Source organism: Falco punctatus (genome assembly GCF_963210335.1).
Source record: "Falco punctatus genome assembly, chromosome: 15".
NCBI lineage: Eukaryota > Metazoa > Chordata > Aves > Falconiformes > Falconidae > Falco > Falco punctatus.
In genome coordinates, this window is record NC_137595.1 from 15,603,657 (window position 1) to 15,627,880 (window position 24,224).

At 43.0% G+C, this 24,224-nt stretch overlaps 2 protein-coding genes across 6 annotated transcripts in view; both read right to left on the bottom strand.

Annotated features, from left to right (window-relative positions):
* TBC1D8B (TBC1 domain family member 8B) overlaps positions 1-14,960 on the bottom strand; it is a 47,166-nt gene extending 32,206 nt beyond the window's left edge. For 2 of the 4 annotated variants that reach the window (XR_013923831.1, XR_013923832.1), the window contains exon 1: positions 9,553-14,960. Coding sequence is in view for 2 of the 4 variants with exons in the window: in XM_080365662.1 (XP_080221788.1) it covers positions 9,553-9,682 (130 nt within the window). In the remaining 2 variants the exon portion in view is untranslated. The remainder of the gene's footprint in view (positions 1-9,552) is intronic. The other 2 variants (XM_080365662.1, XM_080365663.1) reach the window with 2 other exon arrangements.
* Positions 14,961-15,340: 380 nt separating this feature from the next.
* RNF128 (ring finger protein 128) overlaps positions 15,341-24,224 on the bottom strand; it is a 42,052-nt gene continuing 33,168 nt past the window's right edge. For both annotated transcript variants that reach the window (XM_080365785.1, XM_080365784.1), the window contains exons 3-7: positions 22,577-22,648; positions 21,914-21,996; positions 19,270-19,366; positions 18,247-18,400; positions 15,341-16,768 (exon numbers count right to left, since the gene is read on the bottom strand). In XM_080365785.1, the coding sequence (XP_080221911.1) occupies positions 16,647-16,768; positions 18,247-18,400; positions 19,270-19,366; positions 21,914-21,996; positions 22,577-22,648 (528 nt within the window). In that variant the 3' untranslated portion in view covers positions 15,341-16,646. The remainder of the gene's footprint in view (positions 16,769-18,246; positions 18,401-19,269; positions 19,367-21,913; positions 21,997-22,576; positions 22,649-24,224) is intronic.

Consider the following 24,224-nt stretch of genomic DNA (forward strand, 5'->3'; position numbering starts at 1 on the left):
TATGCATTTTACCTTGGCTGCCAAAATCATTCTTTCTGCACAATACTAAAAATATTAACCCAGATATCTTAAAAGTTCCTTTCAACTCTGAGAATCAAGGAATTTTAAAAGAAGAAAAATCCATATAGAAAAAATGCAAGCTTTTGGATCCTGATGCACTTTTCTTCTTGTTACAACAGAAACAAAAATACAAGCAACAGTATTTTATGCTTCCTTCCTTTACTCCCCATGCTTGCCATCCTCATAGCACGGTCACATAAATTGAAAGTTCAACTAAAACAAAGCTACCAAAGCAATCACAAAGAGCTTTTATTATTCGACAGAAGAACTGCAAAATAAGAGACAAGTCTACCCATAAAAATATGAGAGATGTAATTACCCAAAGAGATGCTGTAAAGTATGTTCCAGAAACCTGCTGAGACCACGGATGCAGGATATTCCAAAAAAAATGCTATTAAGGTAAAGAGCTTGTATACAAAGTTAATATACCCCTTATAGCACCTCTAAGTACCCTTCCATCTTTAATGGAAAATGATATTTTGATTCAGGCTTTTAACACTCCACAGAATCATTAGATTTAGGTCAATTCAAATGCGTCCCTCAAAAGTTATTTCAGAATTTTTAGGTTGGCTTCTGGTATTTTTTGTTCCACTTTCTTTCCATTAACCCCCCTCTCAAACTCTGAAAAATAACAATTGTGAGGAATACAAGAAAGCAAAGTAAGACAAAATTGAGAAGTCTAGACAGTCATCCTCAGAACATGGTTTTCCTAAGGATACACTTTCAGCATAGAGCCTGTGTGACAACCTTACTGTGGCTATTCAAGCTTCAGAATGCTTTTGCCTCTCTTCAAGAAAATGGAAGTGAGTAATAACGAAAAACACACAAAAAAAAACCCAAACCCAAAGACCAATACATTTCATCAATCAGAATTACCATCTTGTCTTGTCTGCAATTCACAGATTCTAAGTTACTGTTGGAAAGCAGAATATTTTTTTTAGTTTCTAACTTAAGTCAGACATTGAACAGGTAACATTTATGTCTGTTTAAAGAGCTTTGGCTTAATGAATGAGTCATAACACTGAGCTGATCTCAAAGTTGACTTTGCTTCAGCAAATGATGAATTATTTCATTCACAATTCTCCTAATGTAATTTCTGTTATGATATACAGTACAAGGACATTAGTCCCCATTTATAAGGTCAATGGAACTGCTCAGCTTGAGAGAATGATGACAACAGTGAGTGCACTCCTCAAAATGCCCTAACGGTTTCTGTCTGCTTGGAAGGTCATTAGATTTTAGACACAACGAACTATATCAGGTTAGTATCAGCCACTTCAACAGTCCCACTAGTCAATACTGCTTTGTCCACGAATGTGATATAGACTACAGGTTTGCACTTAAGCCAATACATACTCGACACATCATGACGAACCAATTGCAGGGCTATGGCCACTGGCACAACTGCAAGGAATCAGCAGTCTCACATTCTTACCCTAGTCCTGAAAGTGCTCTATGAGCCACACACTTTTTTGAATACAGTACTACCAGTCAGGGTTTCCGTAACTATAAGTTGTTGGGTGCTTCTCAGCAGACACTCCCTTCTGTTGTTGTTCCCAACGGGAAATCAAGACCCACGTTCATGCAGGCAAGTAAGAGCACTGCTGAGCGTTTTGCTGGCACTCTGCTAACTCCATTCACACAAGCCTGCTGAAGAATGACTCACTTCCAGGCTTGCAGAGATTTAAAATGCACCTGTATTATGCACCCGTATTATTAACTGTAAAATAAAGGAGTAAAACAAAAGTATCAGTAACTGCTCAGCCCAGACAGGAGCATTATATCTCCATAAGGGAGGCAAGGGGGAAAGAACAGCTCATGCCATACTTGCCAACCCCTCGCTGACGAAATGCAGAACATGTTGCTCCCCAACAACAACTTTTAGGGACGTCCTACAGAATGTCATCTACCCTCATCTCTGCTCAAAGCTAGACCCCACAGTTTCTACTGGGGATTCCACCTAAATCATCCATCCTCTTGCCTCATTCAGGGAACGACTTCAGCTGTCAATATGGAAGATGGTGCACATTTTCAGGGAGAAAGAGCTCTGCTTTTAGAGAGCATTTTAAGTTTCATAGCTGCTTGAGTAAAACTACCGAGAAATATCCTAGATACTTAAATAAATAGGGTGAAATACCCTAGAAAATAAAATAAAGGGAAGGAATCCAGTACGCAGCACAGCTTTGAAATAAGAATGTATTCTTCCCAAAAGTCTCTAAAACACTTGGTTAGCAAAATATGAACGTTATCTAGAGAGACATGCACCAAAACGTATCAGCAATGAATTCTGCTCTCTGTTGTATCAATTTACAGCAATAAAGCCGACATGTTACATGAAAATATCTTCCCAGCATTTTGCCATTTGGGGGCAATACCACTTTGTTCTTCTATATTTATTTCACCAAATACATCAAGAGAGTACTAATATTTGCCTTTTTCATTACTTTTTTGGTCCTTTTCAATCCACAATCTCAAAGTTGGGTGGTGGTTTTTTTTCTGGAATAGCTGTTGATTACTATGTCAATGTTTTCTGATGCTGAGAATCTTATTTTAAATGTCATACCCAGCAATCTGACTAGTTCTTACCCTTTGTGGAACTAGTGTAATGCAAACAGAATAATCTAAATTCCATTTTACCAATGAAGAATCAGAAGCAAAGAAAACATGCCATTGTGGTTTCTTTTTAAAGAGCGCTATTGTTCTGAAGCAAACTTAGCACAAGCCTGTTCTCTAACAGTACCTTTGAGATCAATAATTAATTATATTAAAACTGGATGAGACAACCTCCTGATTTGCTACATTAGAAGTGTTAAGGGATATAAAATATTTACAAGACTGGAAAAGTTCCTTACAAACAGAAATATTGTATTAGCACAACACTGGTCAGCCCCACTACACTAAGTATTTTGGAAAGGAGACACTTTGATGTACAATTGAGTTCTCAGTTTATACACATCATATAAAGGAGCTGTTTGAAAATACTGTAAAAGGTTTCCCTGAGTGGCAACAACTGCAGAAAGTGGTATTCTGCAGCTACAGTCAGCTTCATTTCATCAATAACTGCTCAGTTCTACAATCTGAAGAATTCAAAGGCTAATCCGAGCAGAAACAAAGGGGAAAAAATACTGTAAAACAAGTTTGTCAGAGCTGTGGTGGGTTGACCTTGGCTGCGTATCGGTTGCCCACCAAGCTGCCCTATCAGTCCCCCCCTCATCTGGATAGAGGGAGAAAAAAATGTGATGAAAGGGTCATGGATTGAGATAAGAACAGAGAGAGATCATTCACCGATTACTGTAACGGGCAAAACAGAAGACTTGAGGAAATTAATTTAACATATTGCCAATCAAATCTGAGTAGAATAATGAGAAATAAAACCAAATCTTAAAACACCATCCCCCCACCCTTCCCTTCTTCCTGGGCTCAACTTTGCCCCTGATTTTCTCTACTTCCTCTCCCCGGAGCGGCGCAGGGGGAAAGGGAACAGGCATTGTGGCCAGTTCATCACACGTTGGGCTCCTTCCACCTCACTCTCTTCCTCTGCTCCAGCGTGGGGTCCCTCCCATGGGAGACTGTCCTCCACAAACTTCTCCAACACAAGTCCTTCCCGTGGGCTGCAGTTCCTCATGAGCTGCTCCATCGTGGGTTCCTTCCACAGGGTGCAGCCCTTCAGGCACAGACTGCCCCAGCCCAGGACCCCCACAGGGTCCCCAGCCCTGCCAGCAAACCTGCCCGGGCTCTTCTCCCCACCGGGCCACAGGTCCTGCCAGCAGCCTGCTCCAGAGTGGGCAGCCCATGGCTCCTGTGGGCACCCCCTGCCCGGGCTGCAGGGTGGGGGGAGCCTGCTCCACCATGGATCTCCATGGGCTGGGGGCACAGCCTGCCCCGCCGGGGGCTGAACCACGGGCTGCCAGGGAATCTCTGCTCTGGCACCTGGAGCCCTCCCGGCCCCCACCTGCCCTGGCCTGGGGGGCTGCAGCCCTGCAGCTCTCACACAGCCCCCCTCCCCTCTCACAGCTGCTGTCACACAGCAGCCTTTTCCCCCTTCTTAAATATGTCATCCCAGCAGCGCTACCCTGTTGCTGATGGGCTCGGCCTTGGCCAGTGGCAGGTCCCCTCTTGGAAGCTTTATTGGACATAGGGGAAGGTTTAGCAGCTTCTCACAGAAGCCAGCCCTGCATCCCCCCACTACCAAATCCTTGCCAGGCAAACCCACTACCATCGCATCTTTCATTTTGATCAGATAGCTTATCATAATCCAGGAGCTAGCACCATTTACAGGCACTCTCCTAAGCTTTCAGTGTACAGTTCTTAGATACACAAAGAGACTCCACCAAATCCTATGGAGGACACCTCACAGCAAGAAAGCCTACAGCATCCGTAAGAGAGGTCTTTAATAGCTATGTCCTGACAACTAGAATTTCTAGGTTTGAAACACTATAAATGTGAAAAATAAAAGCAATGAACCTCAAATCAATTTTTTTAGTTTTTTTTTTCTTTTTACTATAAAGTCAACCTGTTAATAAATTGTGAATTAAAAAGAAAAACAAATATTGAAGGCAATGTAATACCTACATACAACTGCAAGGAATAAAATCAATACGAATAGCACGTAAAATATACAGATTTACTACAAAACTGAAATCCACTGCATTACTAAACAAGGACAAATTCAAATATCCTAACTACAATTTAAATGGACTGTATTTTTCAGCAAAACCTTTTAAAAAAAAATATTCAGATGATGCAGGTCCACTGAAACCAAAACTACCAGAGTAACATAGCAGAAGCTATGTAAGTTCCACAAAGGTTTCTCTGGTGCAGGATACAGTATCAGAGGAGAAACACACATCCAGAGTGAACTGTTGCCAAATTACAGTGCAGGAGACCCAAACTGTAAATCCTTACTACAATAGATATTTATTTACAGAGACAGGACAAAGCTTCATTTTGTAACAGAAAGTAGTTTTACAGAGCATTTTGGTTCAGTTTAAAAAAAAATAAATAAGGCTAGCCCCAGTTTTTACTAGATAAACTAAGATACAAATACATACCATATAAAACATGAAAAGCCACCATCTCTGTGTATTTCACGTAAAACACATGAATGCCAACTTGTGCATAAGACCCTTTTTTCTACTACTTCAAATTAAGCACAGAACTCTTGTTTGCTTAATTTTATTTCCCAGATTAACTTAACCCATGACTAAAAAGCCTCAGCTAAAATACTGAGCATGGGCTGAGATGCAAATGTTCTCAGTCAATTGAGATGTAAAACAGGTTAGTTTAAGCCTTCAGTGAAAATACTGTAACTCTGTTAAGACAACAGTAACTCATTAAACTAAGGTGCGTATCCAAGCTCTTGTGTGCCAATCCATCTGGCTTATCTGTGGCAATAAAGATATCCTTGAAAGAAGGGAAAAACAGAAGCAAAACTCTGAAAAAAGGTTAAGTATTAGTCTCCTTGGTACAGCCAAAAGTATCATAAATGTCACAGCTCTTTCTTGTCTTTGCTTCTGTGCAACTAAAAAGTTGTGTAACACAAACTGGGAAGCATGTGCTGGTCATTTTCCCACCTGTCATCCCTAAGTGTAAGTATGCTTCTTAACAGAGTAGTGTTATTTGTCTCACAAATATACACACTGCAAAATAATCTTTGCTACAGCTCCTGAAACAAACACGCAGCAGAGATCATTTCAGATCTTTATTAACCAGCAAGTTTTCATTTTGATTTCTATCACAGATGCGGACCCGCAGCAAGCAAACCACACCAAAAGCTGTGTGCTAAAGCACCAGTATATATAAATGATCTCTGCCATTTATTCTGCTAATGTACATTTAGTGATGTCACAGCACAGACCTTTTAAATTTTGAAAAGCAAACATCTTCTTTGCTGCATACTAGGTCCAGCTACAGTGCAAGTCTCCTCTTCTGTCCTGCAGTTCTTACCAAAACAAATTTCTTGAAGTTTGTACAAAGATTACCGAAAGTCCTTTTTTAATTCGTGAACACACAAGGTCCTTGCCATTGACATCCATGATTCGATAATACTTCAAAACTATTCCTTTTGACAGATACTAGATAAGGAACATTTCCCAAGAGCACACATACAAGCTGAGCTCTGTCTCCCCTTCCTCCAAGCTCCTATGCCTGCGAGCTAGCTAGCGATGATACAGACAAGCTACATCTTTTAAAAAGCAGGAATACCAGCAGAGGCCTTCTACAGATTCAGGATGGTAATAACTGCCGGAGGAAATCCAGGACTTGGAGAGCCAGGGTTTTTCCCTACCCTTCCAAGCACGGCACACAGAACAAGCAGGGAAGATTAGTTCTAATCATGTATTTCATTGATAAGTTTTTCTCCTCTCACAGTTGTGTTCTACTTAAATTTCTCAAACAGAAAGAGGCAAACTGAAACAATGGAAGCAGAAAACAATTCATTTGTTCACATTTTAGTGAAAGATTGGTATTTTATAACACCAAATACTCATTCATATAACTACTCCTGGAATACCCATCTCCTAATTAAGGTCCTGCCTGAACTATAACCAAAGCAACATCTTTGTGACCAACACGCTTAACCTCATTAGACCTTGGTTACAGTACGTACATTCACAACACAGGTTTTGTGTCATCATAACTGCACTTCAGCACATGGGCCATTTTGCCTAAATATATTCTTATCAACACACTCCAGAAAACCTGGGTAGCTCTCCCACAGTGGCTCTGCAGAAGACAGAACAACCAGAGGAGATGGTCACACAGCTACACTGCCAGACATACAGCAACATACTCTGGAACAGTCTGCTGCATGCTGAATTATCAGATGTAGAACCAGTCAAACGGGTTACACCATCTGTATCCTCAGGTGAGGTCTAAGAAAGTAAAGAGAATGAAACGTAAAGTTAAGCAGGCACACACCTGCAGGAAGAGAGCCAAGGCTAAGCAAAACCAGCACAAGATTATTTTTATCCACATTAGCCAGCTCAGAACTCTGGTGTGTGTCGACACAAGCTGTAAGAGCTAACTGTTATCTACAGATTACAAACCGGTACTGCTGTAACAGTCAGTCCAGAAGGGTCATACAAACAAACCCAGCTGCAGGCTTCTTTCAAAACCTAGGACAGTACCACAGTTCCCAGCCTTCCTTCACATAAGTGTCTCTGCTGTCATCTGTCATTTTCTCCTTGACCTGTACCTTCTCCAGCTATTGGCTGCTTCCTCAAAATTCACATCTCCCCTTATGAAAGTCTGTCTTACCAGTGTACTCCTGTATTCTTGGGAATCCTTTGCTAATGCCACCTCAGCCAGTCCTCATTACTGCTATTCAAACCCTGCAGCACTGTTCATCATTCTTCCCATTCCAGTCCTGAGGCATTGCCCCTCTCTTCCCTCACAATTTGGTATCGCACTGCTGCCTGCTTCTTTCACTCATAGCTCCACAGTCTCTCAATGCTACCAGTCACCTCTACCCTTGTCTCCCCTGCTGAAAAATGCCATTCAGAACAAGAATTTACTTGGCACATTTGCGATGATCTCATAATAGCGGTTCATTGCTTTCTAAAGTAAGTGCTAATTTTCTTGAGTGACACACAGAAATATGAAATTAAAATCAGGCAGAGCAAATTACGCTAGATTATACCTAGGAGGCTCGAATATTTTCAGACCTGCAAACAAAAATGTAGCTGCATTTTTTCCAAATTTCTTGTTAACGTTTCTTAGTCACTATTTGAATTCAGTAACATCTCACTCTTTTAGTTTCTGTCCAGTGAAAAATATTACTTGCACAGATGAAATCTGTATGCATCTCACATTATGAGAAAAGTTACAGAAATAAAACATGCAATGCTGCATTAATAAAAAAACCCACAACAAAACGTAACCCAGGAACTATCCCACCAAAGTGTTTTTCCACGCTGTCAAATGCCATCAAGGACAGAAGATGAGTGGTAGAAGCCTCTCCTCCACCAAAATCCAAAGGGCACCAGGAAGCTCCAGGCATCTGTCCAGCTATAAGCCTACGTTTTTAAATGAACACCTAATTCTAGTTCTCGTTGTTTCACTTCAGATGGTTATTAAATTAATTTTATCACACAGAAAGTCAATCTTCATACCAACTCAGCCTCCCTGGCTTTCAAAGATACTAGGGCAGAGAATGGCCCATCTAGCCTGGTGACCGCAAGACTTCCAAGGTTGCAAAATATCACCTGTGGTTCTAAGGCAAAGCCTAACATTATCTATCTATCTATAGTACCATGATATGCCTAGACGAGAATCTGGGATTTTGTGATGCTTTCATTTTACACTTTCCTTGCGCCCTGCAAGTGGTTCAAATGCCAATGAAGACTGCCCCACCTCCAGCTGGGAGGGGTATTTCTACATCCTGAAATTCACCAGTCAAAAGCTTGGACCTTGTGTTTTTGTCTGGCAGAACGAATAAATGTTTCAACCAGGCAATTATGCTTCATGCTTTATATAGCTTGCTTTATGATGACACAACTAGAGAGAGCCTAGAAAATCCAGAGGGATGCAACTCACGCATAATACCCAAGAGCCATATCCCACCCAAGAACAACTTTACTCTGCTTTAGCATTTCTCCTTGACAGGGTCAATGACGGGTGTCACCAGGCTTACGAAGAAGTCAATTCTAGTCTGAACAGCTACCACAACAGAGGTCTCAGTGGTAGCTGGGGTCCCTGCAATGCGTAACGATACAGACAAGAATTAAAAATAGAAACTCTGCTCTGTACCTTGAAATTCTCATGAAATGAAGTTTATTATATAGCATCAGTTTCCTGACCCACCCATCCATCAAAACATATGCTTGGTTTTAAAATAAGTGATCAGAAATGTCTGAGCAGGAGGTCATTTCAAGCAGCCTCAGATGCATGTGGGAAAAGGAGGGATTTGGAAACCAGCACCCTACCAAAGCAAGACCGATCCGTCATTTCTTCTGACGTGTCCTCTTCCAACAAGCTGCAAACCCAGCCGGGCCAGGCTGCCCACCGGAGCCAAGGGCTGTTGAGCCAGCAGCGAGTGTTGGGCTCCGCTGAGCCCAGCTCCATGGGCCGCCCCGCAGGGAGGCAGCTGGCCCACAGCGGGCGGCTGCCCCAGCCCTGCCAGCAGGCACTGCCCCGCCGGGCTCTCCCTGCCACCACGGGCACCAGCGGGCCCCATCCCACACGCAGCGTGCCAGAAACTTCACCAAACCGTCCTTCTTCCCGCTGGGATGGCTTCTGAAACGCCTCTGACGTGCCAGGGGAAAGGAGGCGGGGGGAGGGAGAGACCCCCACGAAGGTCGAGGGCTCCAAACCTCGGCCGAGCCTCCCCTCCTCCCTGCCCCTCTGGAGCCGGAGGTCCCAGGCCCGGCAAACGGCCCCCCGCCCCCTCCAGCCCGCCCGCCGGCCCCTGGCCCCGCCAGCCCCCGAGGGCCCGCGCCTGAGGCGGCGCCGAGCCGGGGGGAGCCCTTGCCGCGGCCCCCGGGGGGGCAGTACCTGCCAGCCCGCCTCCGCCCTCCTCGCCGTAGCCCCGCCGCCTCTGCAGCACGAAGTACTGGTTGGAGCGCTCCTGCACCCACAGCTTGAGGGCATTTTTCAGCAGCACCTCCTCGGGCTTCAGCCACATCGCGGCGGTCCCTCACTCCCCGCTGCCGCCGCCCATGCCCGCCGCGCCGCCCGGCCTCCCTCTCCCACGCACGCAGCCCCGCTGCCAAGCGCCGCCGCCGGGGAGCTGGGGGGCGCCCGTGCCCCGAGGCATGCTGGGAAATGTAGTCCTCGCGGCGGGTGGGCCGCGCAGCGCCGCTGCCTCCGCACTACAGCTCCCGTCGGGCCTTGCGCGGCCGCCCGCCTCCCGCGCTCTGGGCCGCTGCCTGCCGGGCCGTCAGGGGCGGGTGGCGGGAGGACGGGGGAGCTGGGCATGCAGCCCACCCGAGGCTCGTCCCGGCCCGGGAGTTGCGGCTCCTTCTGCCCCACATGCTCGGAGAGAGGCTCCTCCTTCCACTCCCCGCACACAGCACCTCCCCTGCCCCCGGCCGGGGGCTGTGCGGCCCGACATCGCCCCTCTCAGGCCGGGCCGCAGCAGGCCCGCAGCTCCCCAGCGGGCCCCCGGCCTGTCCCTGCAAGGCGGAGGGAAGGACCTGCTGTTGAGCGGGTGCCATGCGTTTGTCTTTTCTCCCAATGAGAGACGTCCTATTTTCAATTTTGGCTAGATGTCACTCCATTTTCAGCCCAGAAGACAAGACATACGTCAGCAGAGACTTTGTTTGGCTTTTACGTTTGTTTTCCTGTCAGCACTAAGCCTTATGCTGCAGCGGGAGACTCGGGCAAAGAAAAAACACACAGGAAAAACCGGCCATGCAAGGAAGGGAGCCATGACCTCCACCAAGAACAGCAGCCCTGTCACAGCGCCCGTGTGTGCCCCCTCCCTGGTCACAGGCCAGGCTGGAAGCGGAGGAGCAGCCCCATCAGCTGCAGAAGCAGCCATATGGCCCATGTTGCCTATTTACATTTCATGTTATAAAAAGACAATCTGCTTCATTGCTTCTATCACCCAACACGATCCACTGCTAATTTGGAGCAGAGTAGATGTTTTGGTTGCCTTAACAGCAGCTTGACGCACAGTCTCAGTATTTTCATGATCTGTCTGCAACACCTTTGGCATTTGTCCTCAATGACTAGCTCTTCAGATTATTTGCAGACTGACTTTACCAGTTTTCTGCACTGGAATCAATCAATCTATACCGTTAAGGAACAAGCCTGCAGCTTTCATACTCATAGGGGCTGCACTTGAGCCCCCTGTCTTGCAGTTTCATCTTCAATCTCTTCACTGTATCCCAAAGAGCTCCAGATCTCTCCATGAGGCCTTATACTTGATAGCACTGTGCTTCCTAAATGGTATCTTTTGGTTCTGACCAAAAACACAAACAAAAACTCCAGGAGTGCAATCCCCACTGCCTTCTCCACTCCAGGTCACTGGCACTGGGGACTTGTCTGGGTTACTGTCTTTTACCACCTCTGTGCATGATTCGCTCCTGGTTCTGACACAGGCTGTCATTCGGTGTAAATGGAGTGAGTAGGATATTCCGATTTCCCAGGAACTTCTCTGCAGTTGGCTGTCCTGTCAGATCTTTCCCTTAGTGCTTGCTTTCCAGCGTAACGGACCTTCCTAAGATTCTAAAAAGTAATGTTTATTGATTGAATATCATACGAACAATTCATCACAGTTAAACTGTTAAACAGTTGTTTAAATTCAGCCTCTGCCTTGAGCTTTTTCTAAAAAAAAAAATATAATTATGCACGTCATACACTATAGGTGGCAAACTTGGCACTTTTGCTTTATCCTGTCTCCTTTTCATCCCTTTCAACAGTCCCAGATGTACTTCACTACCAAAAATGCTTCTGCCAGCACTGCTGTATTTGTGAGCACAGGCACAGAGAGATTTTGCCAAGCACTTACAGAAAAATGTTTGGCAATGCCCGTCCAGTTCCAGCTGCATAAGGAGCCACCTACCCAAAAGCACCAGTGTGAAAGCAGAACCAAGTGTGTAGTCACATTTAACTCACTGGAAGGCTTCAAACCTGGGTGAATTGCACCAGTATGAGACCTTTTTTCTCTTTTCTTCCAATCAATTATTGCACCGCAACAAGAGAAGCTGTAGTATTAAAAGGTTTTACCTTTGGGACCGAATAGATTTAACTAATACTACTATTCTTTTTAGCTGTTTTTATAACAGAGTAGGAAGCAATACATTTCTGGTGCTTTACCTTTACTAAAAAGGAACAACGAATTAAAAGTCATTACCCAGCATGTGGTAACTAACACAGATAAAACACCAATGAGTCAAGGCAAACAACTAGATGTAGTAGCACATCGCTCTTCATGAGGCAGTTTTTTCAGTCCCCCCACCTGAAGTGACTGAGAGTAACAAACATTAGTGGGTTCCTGGAGATCTACCAGCTGAACTGGTAGAGTGATTCCTGCATGGATACTGCTCTTCTAAGAGCACTCCCAGAAAGTGTTTACCATTTCATTTTCCCCAATTAGCCAAGCCCTTGGATATAGGAAATACCTATTAAGGATCTAATACAGATCTAATTCTGATGCTAATTGTGAGCTTGGCTTCTGGCATCTCACGTATGCTGGGCATGTTAGGACATAAGTGGCTTTCTTATGTAAGATTCAAACCTTGTTAATTGGATAAAAAATTAACAGTAAAATGCTACTGCTTGGAAAACATCTGGTTTGTTTTCCTCTCCCTTGATTCAAGGTCTTGAATGCCTGTCTTTTTTCCAATTCTTCAGGCACTGGAATGCAAAGAGAGTCCCTCTATTGGCTTGGAGGAATTTATTTTAGGCACTTGAGTTATTTCTTAATCAGTACACAATCATCCTACAGTCTAATCAATGCATTCTACAGCAACAGAGATCCATTTAGCACTGCAGAACTTTTCTTTTACTCTATTAAAGACCTCCTAGAAATGGTAAATTACTTCCCTCAAATAACCACAGCCAAGATTACATAAATAAATAGCTATATATGTAAATTTTGGCTTCACTCTGTATAACCAATAGTTGAACAACCAGTGCAGAGAATTACATAGTTGTTAATTCAGTGGGTGAACACTGCAGTTTGGTTTCAAGTTTCCCTCAGAACCAAAATTAAATTGCCAAAGCCAGTAGACTTTCTTTCACCTATTCCAAAATGCCAACCGTTACACCCCTGCGGGAGTGGAACTCTGCTCAAATGTGCACACAAAGACATCGATCTAAAGCTGGGTGAAAAGGCAGGGCTACCTACTGAGCTGGTGTATGTTAAACAGGGAATGAAACTACATTAAATCACACAGCCAAGGCAGATGTGTATATTTATTCTGTCCAACTGTTAGGTCATTAGAGAAGTGCAGATCTTTCCGTCTAAAGACTGAGATGGACTAAGTCTTTCCATTTTATGGGAAGAGTCCAACTGCCCTTGTGACTCAAGCTGCTTTTGTATGTTTGCAGCCCCTCATCACAAGTCCTGATTTTCCCTTAAGCAAAAATCTCGCCTATAACTACATTTATGTAGGTACACCTGAAAGTTTCCCTCAGTATGAGAAAATTGTGTTATTTTGGTTTGAGATGTAAAGTAAAATCCCACTGCCGTAAAGCCTGGTTTACAAAAAAGCACAGTAATCTAGCACCAGGTGACAAGGCTTCTTCTCCTGCAGGGATAAAAAAAAATCTTTCCCAGCCCCCCTTTGAGGGTATGCAAACATTTGAGTGAAGTGCCTAGATCAGAGCTTTCCTGGGGGAGATAAATGACAGCAGTGAGTAAACACTTGGAGATGATGCTGGAGGCTGTTCTGCTTTTTCTTCAGGGGTAGGATAATTGACATGGCTGTGTGACTCAATGGGAATATTAACAGAGTCGAGAAGCAGATATTTTAGCAACCGTTACCACTCGTGGGCCCATAATTTCCAGCATCTTATATGCAAATGTTAGCATGTGTTATGGCAAACCCCAAAACTATTTCATAATACAGTAAGCCTGCATTTCAGGAACAACTCTATCCCCAGGCACATTCCTATTTGCCTTTTGCTTAGAGAAAGGAGTATCACACCATAGTGCACATATATGTATACATACCACAGAGCTATTCAAGCCCATAGCATCGCCAAAAAAGAGAAAAATCTGCCGAACAGTGCTCTAAGCAGGGTCAGCTAAAGACAGCTGCTATCCATGGAAGCTTGAAAATACAAAGCAAGAGTAGAACTTCGAAATTTCTTTAAAGCAGGTAGAACTGCATGAATGTTCTCAAAGGGGAAAACCTCTGCAGAGTTCAGTTACGTAAAACAGTGGGTTTTTTCAGACCCAAGTTGAGCATCATAGACTGCATGCATGAAATCTGCACTTTAATTTGTAAACAAGACCCCTTGCCTAGCTAATATTTACAAGTAAATCTGCATAGACAAGAACATGGCAGACTCACAGGTTAAGCTGCAAAACCAGAGAAGCATTACAATCTTCTGCCTAGCAGTATCTCAAATACTGTTCAGGTACAAACATTTATCCCTTTAGCAGTACTTAATATTTGATACAAGAATTCTAAAAATATTCCTGAAAATTAGTGTAAGTGCCTGAGCTTCAAGCAAGTTCACATCTTGACAAAACACATACACATCATCTGATCCTACAGTAGTACAAGTTCACTGACATGAACTACTGCATCCCCCAGTACATTCCTTGAGAAAATGCTGTGCACCCACCTTACCCTTAAAAAAATGAGTACTGGAAAAAAAAAAACTGTTTATTGCTCTTAAAAGACAGTAAATAGAAAGGCTTGAATTCTGTAAACAAAGCAAGCCAAATGTATAGATTGGAAGAAAAATAAAAGCCAAAGTGCCTTTCAATGTATTCAATTGTTCTGAATCCCACCCACACCCCCCTTTTTCTTTTAAGGTTAAATCTTGTTGCTATTGAACACAGGACTGGCAGATGATTTCATGAAGTATCATCATGAAATTCTACTACATTACAGCTTACACACCACAATAAATTTAAAAAACCTTTTTGAAACGAAAATGAAGTTTGGTGTTCAGGGGTTACATATTTACTGCCCAGCTGTTCCTTTCTCTGCTCTGCACTTCAGATGTAGAACAGAAAGGCAATCACAGCCAAAATACAGCTTTGGAGTGAAGTCCGATTATACCCTGCCTTACAGTTTGAGCCCATAACCAACCTGTGCTTCCTACACTAGAGCAAGAACTGAGCTAAAAAGAAGCACAAGACTAACTACTACCAAACTGGCCAGGGGAGTGACAGGTTTTTTACTACATCTAATAGTATAGTAAAGAACAAAGGGTGTGTAATTGTTTTTAAAATGCTTTTTCTTACACAGCAGGCATAAACTTTTGAGTAAAGGAGGGATGCTGAGCAACCTGACAGGGGAAGAGTGAGATGCTATCCATCTGATCAGAAATGTTCATGTGAGACTGCCTTGCGCTCAACTTCCCCAAAACAACTGTTCAGAGGTATACCAAGCAACTCGCTGAACACACCCTAAGCTGCTTGGGCTTTCTTTCATATGGAGTACAGCTACCAGCCTTAAGCCTCTCAGCAAAATTTCAGTCTATATAACAGTAACACCCTGCACATAATTAGCACCCCTTATTCCAATTAGTTTGGGCAAGCGCTGCTGCTTTTTGGCCTCCCAAAACTGAATGAGTTTTGGGGTTGTGGGACAGGGCAAATTCAGCATCTGTTACTATGTAAGAGTTGGGCATCAACATTTAATGTCAGTCAGGGTCATAAAAATATAGTTTTATTTAAATTTTCATATTCAAATTCAATACAAATCACGAAATATTTACAACAATTTTTATTATACTATAGCTAAAAAAAAAAAATGCATTGTTTTTCCCCTCCAGATTCAATAGTACTTTATTGCAGGCTTTAAGACAAAGTTCTGCTCACATTAGAAACAAACCATAGATAGAGATAAAAAAAATAAAGTGCATCTGTAAGATGTCCTTAGTTACCTTCGCCGGGCAAGGACCTACAGTTACTGTTGAGGCACCCAGTGTTCCTCCTCGACGCCAGTTCAACTCCCCACAGACGGCAGACAGCTTCTCCAATCATCTGTTAGGTTTACCAGACATCTCCTCTCCCTGCAGCTTTAGCACACAGGCGAGACAATGCACAGCAACAGTTCAGCATTTTTCAGAGGCTGGATCAGTTTCTCATCAAAACACAGCAGATCCTTTGCAGAGAATCTTATCTTTTCATCTGTAGTTCAGTCTTCCTGAAGTCGTCCCAGGCTCTCACAAAGCCGGGACTCTGGCATACTGCTGGTACTAGAATGGTTTTAACTCCAAAAATCATGGAGGATCTTTCAAGATTGTCTAATATTAAACATGTTTGAAAAGTTCCTGCAATTGTTCCCTTTCCCTTTACAGTATTGTGCAAGTTGGATTTGGCCTGTCAGCTTACAGCTCTCTTTTCCCTTTAGGAATGTGTGGTTGGCAGGTTGGAGTTGAGAGGTAGAGAATCAGTCTGTTTACTAGAGGACCAAAGACACTATGGGCAAAATCCAGTTTGACAGGCATTAGTTTGTACTTTCTCCTATCAAATTAGTGCACCAAAATATTAAATACAGTGTTGCTTAAAACTAAGCCGTGTCTGGTAAATAAGTATGAGACCAGATCAAAATCAATTTGTTTACAATGAAAATTCACTTGAATTAAAACAATAAACAACAAAAAAACCCCAAGTCAAAACAATCCCCAGTAGAGACAGCTATGACAAAGAATCTTCTCCTTATTCTAATGACTCAAACACTGATGAGAAGCTTTGCTGAAGATGGAGCTTTTGGTTTAGTGTTAAAATTTGATGTTTTCCTTTATATTCAAGACTGCTTTATCTGAAGAGTGCTAAAAATAAATTGCACATGGGAGACAGTTTTACAAATGGCAAACCATAGAGTTATGATTTGAACAAGTCTATTTAATCTACTTAATCCTAGCATTGCCAAGGCAATATTTTTTAATACAGTCCTACGATATTTGGTATACACGTGACAGCAGTAGGCAGCTCCTTCCATCCATGTTGCTGGCTATGTGCTTAGGACTCGAGAAACATGCGTTTCATCTGCCTCAAAACTCAGGTTGTCAGCATGTGGAAAGACATTCACAGCAGGGGCCTGAGATTCGTTGTTTACAAGGCACACGTCGTCATCTGTCCAGAATAAAACCAAGAAAAGAAGTGTCACAGGCAAGCTTCACTACCTGAAAGCAAGCCATGCTCACTTTATTTCCAGAAACCCACTGCAGCAGTCTTTTCCCAGCACTTTTCCTACAGAGTAGGAAATCCAAGGCCACACTCTAACTACCACTCTTCTGCTGCCCCCTCATTGGTTTGTGAGCCCATTCTTGACACTACCTGTCATTTCTAGAGGTATCTGCTAAGCTCTGGAGTTCACTTCTCACTAGCGCAGAGCAAGCCTAGGCTGTGTGCTCAAGTGGCAGAAGGCCATGCGAGGCTATGAAATCCAACTACAAGTTCTGCAATACTCACGTAACTTTAGGGCTGCTGAAGACAGGCATCAGGAGCAACCTCTAGAGACTAGGCTCACGCTAAACTGTGGGACACAGGCTGACTCCGAGAGGAAGGCCTTCTCCTTACAGCCTAATCTTGTTAGGCTGATGTTAGTGTGTCCTTGCCACTTGAAGTGAGAATATCACATGGGCCTGAGCCATATAATCAATCCAACATCACTTTAGTTGTACATAGGGATGCAATTTCAACTTCTGATGTTTAGCTTATAGGAAGTGCCCTCTGTTCTACTGGGGCATTACGTACCTAAATGGGGCACTCACATACACACGGCACTTGCTGGAGCAACACATCCCACAGGATGCAGGCAGCAAATCCCATGCTTTCCTATCAGCTAGGCTTCCCGCAGGAAATCGAAGCAGACACAGCCAGAGCATCCCTTTTGCCTCCAAAAGCTTCCCTACCTACTCCTCTTCCCAAGGTCATTCCACAATCCAGGGGATAGTTACTTTTGCTTGTTTACCTGGAACCTTTCCATTTTTAAAAGTTAACAGCAACACTAAGTATGTGTTGGCAAAATTGAGGATTAAAGAGACATTTTCAATTAGTTTGCTGTTATTCAAAAAGATAAGGTATTTGGAAAAGCTGATAGTCTTTTCCAATTAAAATTCTCTGAAAGTGTTCAAGGATGACTCAGCCTTGGCATAATCTGAAATTCAGCTGAAGTATTTGTCATCTCTATTTTGCATCATCTAAGCTACAGCAGGACTGACTCCACATGAGTTTTGTGTAAATAATTAACTACTGAAAGCAGACAAATCTAGTGGCAAAGCAGCACCCACCCATCCAAATGAAATCTCCGAAGAGATGATGAGATGAGGGACATCTTCAGAAAAATCTTTTTGGCCTTTAAGTAGTAAACTTCTGACTTTCAACTACTCTTTTCATAGACTGTTTTTTAATTCACATTTAGGTTGTGTTTAATTTAAAAACAAAGACCAAGTGTCAAAGCCAAGTTTTGCAACAGAAGGCAAAATTAATATTACCTTGTTTTTCAGGGTATTCAAGCACTGTGACATGTTATTAAGGCAACCCTCCCAAATCACAGCATAAGCAGAGTGCAATGCAACCTAGCAAGATAGATGAAACAGTAGACTCACTTTCTGATGGTGCACGTTCCTCTGGAACAGTTGCATTTACTTCTTGTACAACTGTTCCACTATGATTACCCTCTGCATTAACTTCAGGGACATCTGTTGTCCTGTTAAATACTGTGGCCTGCACAGGCTCAATCCCTTCTTCTTCTAAAACCACCTTTATGGGAGAGGGAAAAAAAAAAAAAAAAAAAAAAAAAAGAAAATGGTTAAGTTACAACTTTGTAGGAAGCTGCATATTTCCAGGAGACCAATGCCTGCAACGACCACAGTCTAGTGAGCTTTTACCCAGAAAGAAATAAATTTAAAATTGAAAAAAGAGCTCTGCTGTTAACCTCCAGCCTCATATGTGAAAATTAATTACTGCTTAATTAAGTGGGAAGCAGAGATGCAGCTTCTGCATTCTTCAACCAGCTCTTCTCTTTCACTGCCCAGTACCAGGAAGAGATTCTTCCTTCCACTCAGCGCAGGTCTCCCTCCCACAGGCAAACTCTGGCATACATTTTAGCTGGTCCAGGCAGCGTCAGGCATTGGCAACGGCATCTTCCCCTGGCACTGGCCACAATAAGCAGTTGAGAACACATGAGAAATTCCTTATGTTTCCTAGGAAGTCACGCGGCTCCAGGAAAGCCATACATGCTAACACATTCACTTTTCAAGGACTCTGGGTACTTTAGCAGCTGAACAGAGGTTGGTTTCAGGGGCAGTGTGGAGTTGGCAGTCTACCTGAAGCTTTGAGAAACACCCTTAGCTGCAAACACAAGTTAAAGAGCAATTCTTCACTCATGCATGACAATCGTTTTTTTGGCTGACATTCTGCCCAAGGCTTAAGAGGATACCAACTCAGACCAGGCCAGCTGCAGGCTTCACTAAAGGGGACACAGCAATGAGTCCTGTGGCATCTTGCCACTGACATGGCAACACCTGTGCTTATCACCTATGCTCAGAGGCAGCACGAAATAGCTCAGTATGTGCTTTTACTACACTAGCTTAATACTGATCTGCCACTAAGACAGACTACTGGTTTACCTCAATATCCAGAACTTTGAGTATGTCACATATGCACATTGGGCATGTCCTGTGTTCCAGAAGCCAGGGGTCAATACAGTCCTTGTGGAAGAGGTGGCTAGTGAAAGAAAGTAGCCAACAAGTTAGGTTTCACACCAGGAAATGATGTGGCAGTTATGAAAGCCCATTTATAAACGCTGAGAATTTATTCATTCTAGAATGGATTACCTTATTTTGCCACAAGTTTCAGCTGAAAGCTATGGATAGTTGATCTCTCAACCTGCAGCTGGTTCATGCTTATTATGCTAGAATTCAGCATTATCATCTTTCCTACATCAGTCTTAAGCTTTTTTTTTAAAAAAAATATCTGTGTATAATACGTTCCCAGCTGATAACTAATACAAATATTAGTATCTCAACCTTAGCTTTAAGGTTAACTTCTGTCATGCAGATCCAGATGACTAAACACTTGTTTCTGTTAAAACTGCATAGAAAAATAACCTCAGAGTTATGTCCTCAAGATAAACTATACCCACACACATTTACTTTATCTATACAGCCACTGTGTATCCAAGCGGGTATTCTGCAGGCTGCATACTCAAAAAAGCAAATATAGTTCAGCCATTACAGATGCAAATTTGCACTTCTATCAAGACACTCAATTTCACAATGGGTCTGAATTAGGCCACAGATTTAGGAGGATGACTTCAAATCCTGTAATCTGCCTGTTCCTTCAGTCTGAATAGAAATAGCAAGGCAGACAGGCACAGCTCAATATTAATCAGAACTCTATTATGAAGCAAGTGCAGAGATCAACTTCCAGTGCTCAGTACCCTACGCCCCAGTATGATACCAGGATTCTCCAATTCAGCCCACATAACCAGCGCCTCCTTCCAGCTGCACCAACATTAACATCTAGAGTACAACTTGAAATTTCCTTGATGCGTGACTGTTTTACTTGTTTTTTACTTGGACTTAATACTGGTCTTACGTACCTTTGCTACTATAAATGCCTTCAGTTTGACTATCTGGGCAAGAATGCTTTCTGCAAATACACATGCCCCAGGTACTCAGATACGATGTGACTCACAGAAGCATTCAATTGCTTGTTTCTTTCATGGATACAGTCAAATGCTTTCAACAAGTTGGGTCTCAGTGTTGACGTCAACAACATCAAGTACATTCCTACAGTAAATATCAGTTAAGAACTCATGTGAGAGAGAATTTAATATGGTTTATACTGGCAGAGATCACCACTGATGAAGATTATCAAGTAAACACAGTTGGCTTAAGCTAGTGCCGCTTACAGCTACATTTGGGCCAAAAAGGAATGAAACATCACAAATGTATGTAAAAGCAGTCTCAGAGCAAAGCATAATGCAGTAAATTTGTGTATAAAGAACATATTCAAAAGAAATTACTCCCCTCTTAATTCAATAATTGCACATTCATGTCAAGATTAGCAGGGTTTATAGGAAAATAATGAGAAGTCAGGTCTCCTACAAGCCAAAAGTATCCAAAGCCTGTCTAAATGCTTCTGGTACTCATGGGACTTACTTCACTGCTGAACAGGGCTACCCATGAGCATAAACCTGACAAGACAGCTGAATAATTATTAACATGGGCCTGAAAAGCTTATTCAGTTTGGGGTTTTCCTAAACGATTAAGCATTAGATCAAGGAAGTTTGTTGATAACACCTTAACAGGCCAATGTTGTGATATCAGACCTGCTTAGAAGTCCTACTGCTTGGGAGCAGAGAAAGCTTTTGGAAAACTGGAACCTGGTACAAAGGTAACCCCAGCTCAGATCTGAGTGTTTGACAAATAACACTGCTCAGCACACAACAGCACCTAAAGATTTTTTCTGTTTTGGGACTTTTATCTTTCTACATCAAAATTTTTCAAAGTGCTTTTTTATAAGCCTCCCCAAGGGTTACAAAACCTCTTCCCATACAAAACTCGTGCAGTTCACATCGCAACCCTCTGGTTTTAGCAGCTTTGCCAGAGCAGTTCCATTCCACAAGTACAGGGGGAAATGCCACAGAACAAGTTTCCTTAAGCCCTGAAGAGGCTTCATTGCTCATTTTAGGAGCAATCAAATGGAAGTCTTAGTGCTACAATACCAGGCTTCCACAGAAGCACAGCAATGAGATGCGATAGTAAAGAACTCTAGAAAAATAAACTGCTATCTACCGCTATTTTGGTCTAATTCAGGTGAGGCATACAACAAAAGAAACTGTAACAGTTCGCATGGTTTAGGAAGTTTAGCAGGTGCACAACCCTCTTGGTAACCAGTAGACTAAATGACAAGAAATGGATGGGTTGTTTTCCCATGCAATTTAGAGGTAACATTCTTACACACCAGCAAAGGAAGAAATCTTTAAAAAGCCGTGGCATCCCCTGGAGTGGCACTGTGGTCTGCCAAATTACACTTGTCAATCCACTCACAGGGCCAGTTACGAACACAGGCCATCGGGGCACACGACAAGTGTGTATTTACCCAGTTCCTGTTGTTCACAACGCTGTTTGACAGAGATTCAAGAATTCTGGCTGTGCAACCCCTTGATTAAAGTTTGATCAGGTTTGTTAATGTAGCAGAAGGAACAACCAGTAAGAGGCACGCTTCCAAATTTTAGATTAAGGGGCAGTCTGGAAGACAACTTACTTGCAAATCAGAACACGCACTACTTCTTTTGGCTTGTACGGGTCAAGGCACACAGCACAGTTTCCTCCATCAGGACCAGTCTCCTAAAGCAGTGCAATGAATTTAGAGTGTTAACAGTCTTTGAAAGCTTCGTTTGAACTACAGTCAGAGGGGGTCTAGCTAAAGTAATCTATGGTACCTCCCCTATACACTTATATAAACACATTGTGTGGATTACTCATAGTCAAGATCACTCTGACAGAAGCAGTGAATATTTAACTCCATGGTTGACAAATCCAGCTGCAAACCATCATTGGATTATTTGAGGCACTCCTATAGAGGTTTAAAAACTGCTACCTCCAGCTTTAGTTTCAAAAATAGCAGCCAGGGAAGCTGATTAGATATACTAGTTTACCTTTAAGCATCCCTGCTGACAAATTGGGACCTCTCACCTCAGCAAGACTACAATCAAGCAGCTAAAAAAATAAATCTGATTGATAAGAATGTGCAAATTAAAAGTCTTGCACCCTGGGAAAGGACCTGCTTTGAAAGAGGAACCATCTTTGCAACAGACAGTTAGGGGCCCAGAGACGCTTCAGCATCCTGCTCCAGTGCTAAGGACCACTCTGAGTTCTGTGCAAAGGCTGTGCCATAGCACTCGGGGGATTGTAGGATCAGCCATACCTCATCCCCTTCCTTCACGGTGCGCAGCTGTAACCGGCTAATGGCCATCTTAGCCCTGGCCTTTAGTTGTCGCTGTAACAGAAAGCAGTCCTGGTTAAACAGTCATTTCACTCAAGTGGTGGTTACTAATACTTACCATGGTGCCTAGCGCAAACAGGCACCGGTTTTATAACCCAGATGTTATCAAAACAAGCCAAGTAAGCATGACCGTGCTATTTAGAGACAACAGGAGACAAGAGTTTCCGGACACACTGATGTGGTTATTGACTCTGGATGACACACCAAGTCATTTGCATATGCTTTGTTTTTACCTAATCTTTCCACAAAGCACAGGAATTTCAACGGTTTCTTCATTGAAAAGATGTAAGATAATGCCTTGATCAGATTAGAGCTAACTGAAACAAACAGAAGCCTTCAAATTGACTTGATACGGAAGACCTAATACTGAATTCAGCAATCAATAACTTTTAACTACTCACTTTATGAAACTGACTGCCACAAACTCACATCCTGATGAAAGGTGAGATTCTTTACTAATCAGCTCAGCTACCACCAACACACCCTGAACTGGTCCTCTGCCTGCTCTGTAAAGCACTGGGGGCAAACAGCTCAGGAGCCTCCTAGCACTAACTGACACTGTCAAGTGGAACAATGCAGTTTTATCTCAATATGGGTTCAAAGTAACATGCGGGGGGTGGGGTGGAGAGCTTAGAGCTATTTCTCCTCCTCCCTGTGACACAAAGTGTGAAACAAATCAAATGACTAGCCCGAGGTGGATTACAGGGCAGCTTTAAGGAAAGCACAGGAGGAAGCATTCCCGTTCATGCAATAATTTGCTCAGGATAGCAGGGCAAAGATGAACAGACAGCAGAAGCCCAGCTCGCCTGGCAACTGTTGCTGTCCAGCTGTCACTGCAAAGCATTTAATTAGCACAGGAGCCAACATCTCTGCTTAAAGGTCACAGGTTGGTGCTGTTCCACCAGCAGGAATAATAGGACTGTTCTCTCCTTCCCTGGTGCACTTACTGCCTCAGGACCGAGGCATATCAGGCAGCTCTGGCAGTGCCATCCCAACATGGCACTTACCTTAGTGACACACTGACTCAAGTTTTGCAGCTAACCAAAAAATCCCTTCCTCAGTTCAGCTGCTCAGTGCAGGAGCCCCACACTGTTTGCTTTCCAGCATTACTTCCCCTTAGGCATCTTAGTTCCATTACAAGAATCTTTTCTGGGATGAAGGTGCAGTGCTGGTAGCACAAGTGGGTGGAAGGCTATTGCTAACGCCTACCAATGCTCACAGAGTTTCTTAATTCAAGTCTGCCTAAGATTCCCTGTGCTGAAGCAATTAATGGCAAACAAGTTCATTTTTATGGTCTGCTGGGACCCTGTCAAACAGTTTTGGTAGAAAATGACCTTTTTGTATACCGGAATTGTTTTGGGGTACTAAGATACATCACTGTACCTGCTTTTAGGACTTTAATAGTTGATAGCTATCAACAGTTATGAAGGAAGAGATACATATAATCCAAAGGTGAAGGATGCAAACAAGTTTTCAGGTATATTTTTTAGGAACAAGAATTAGTCAAGTGATCTTTGAAGCTTGCAAAGTTCTGCTCAAGACATCAATGTATGTTTCTGTATGTCACTTA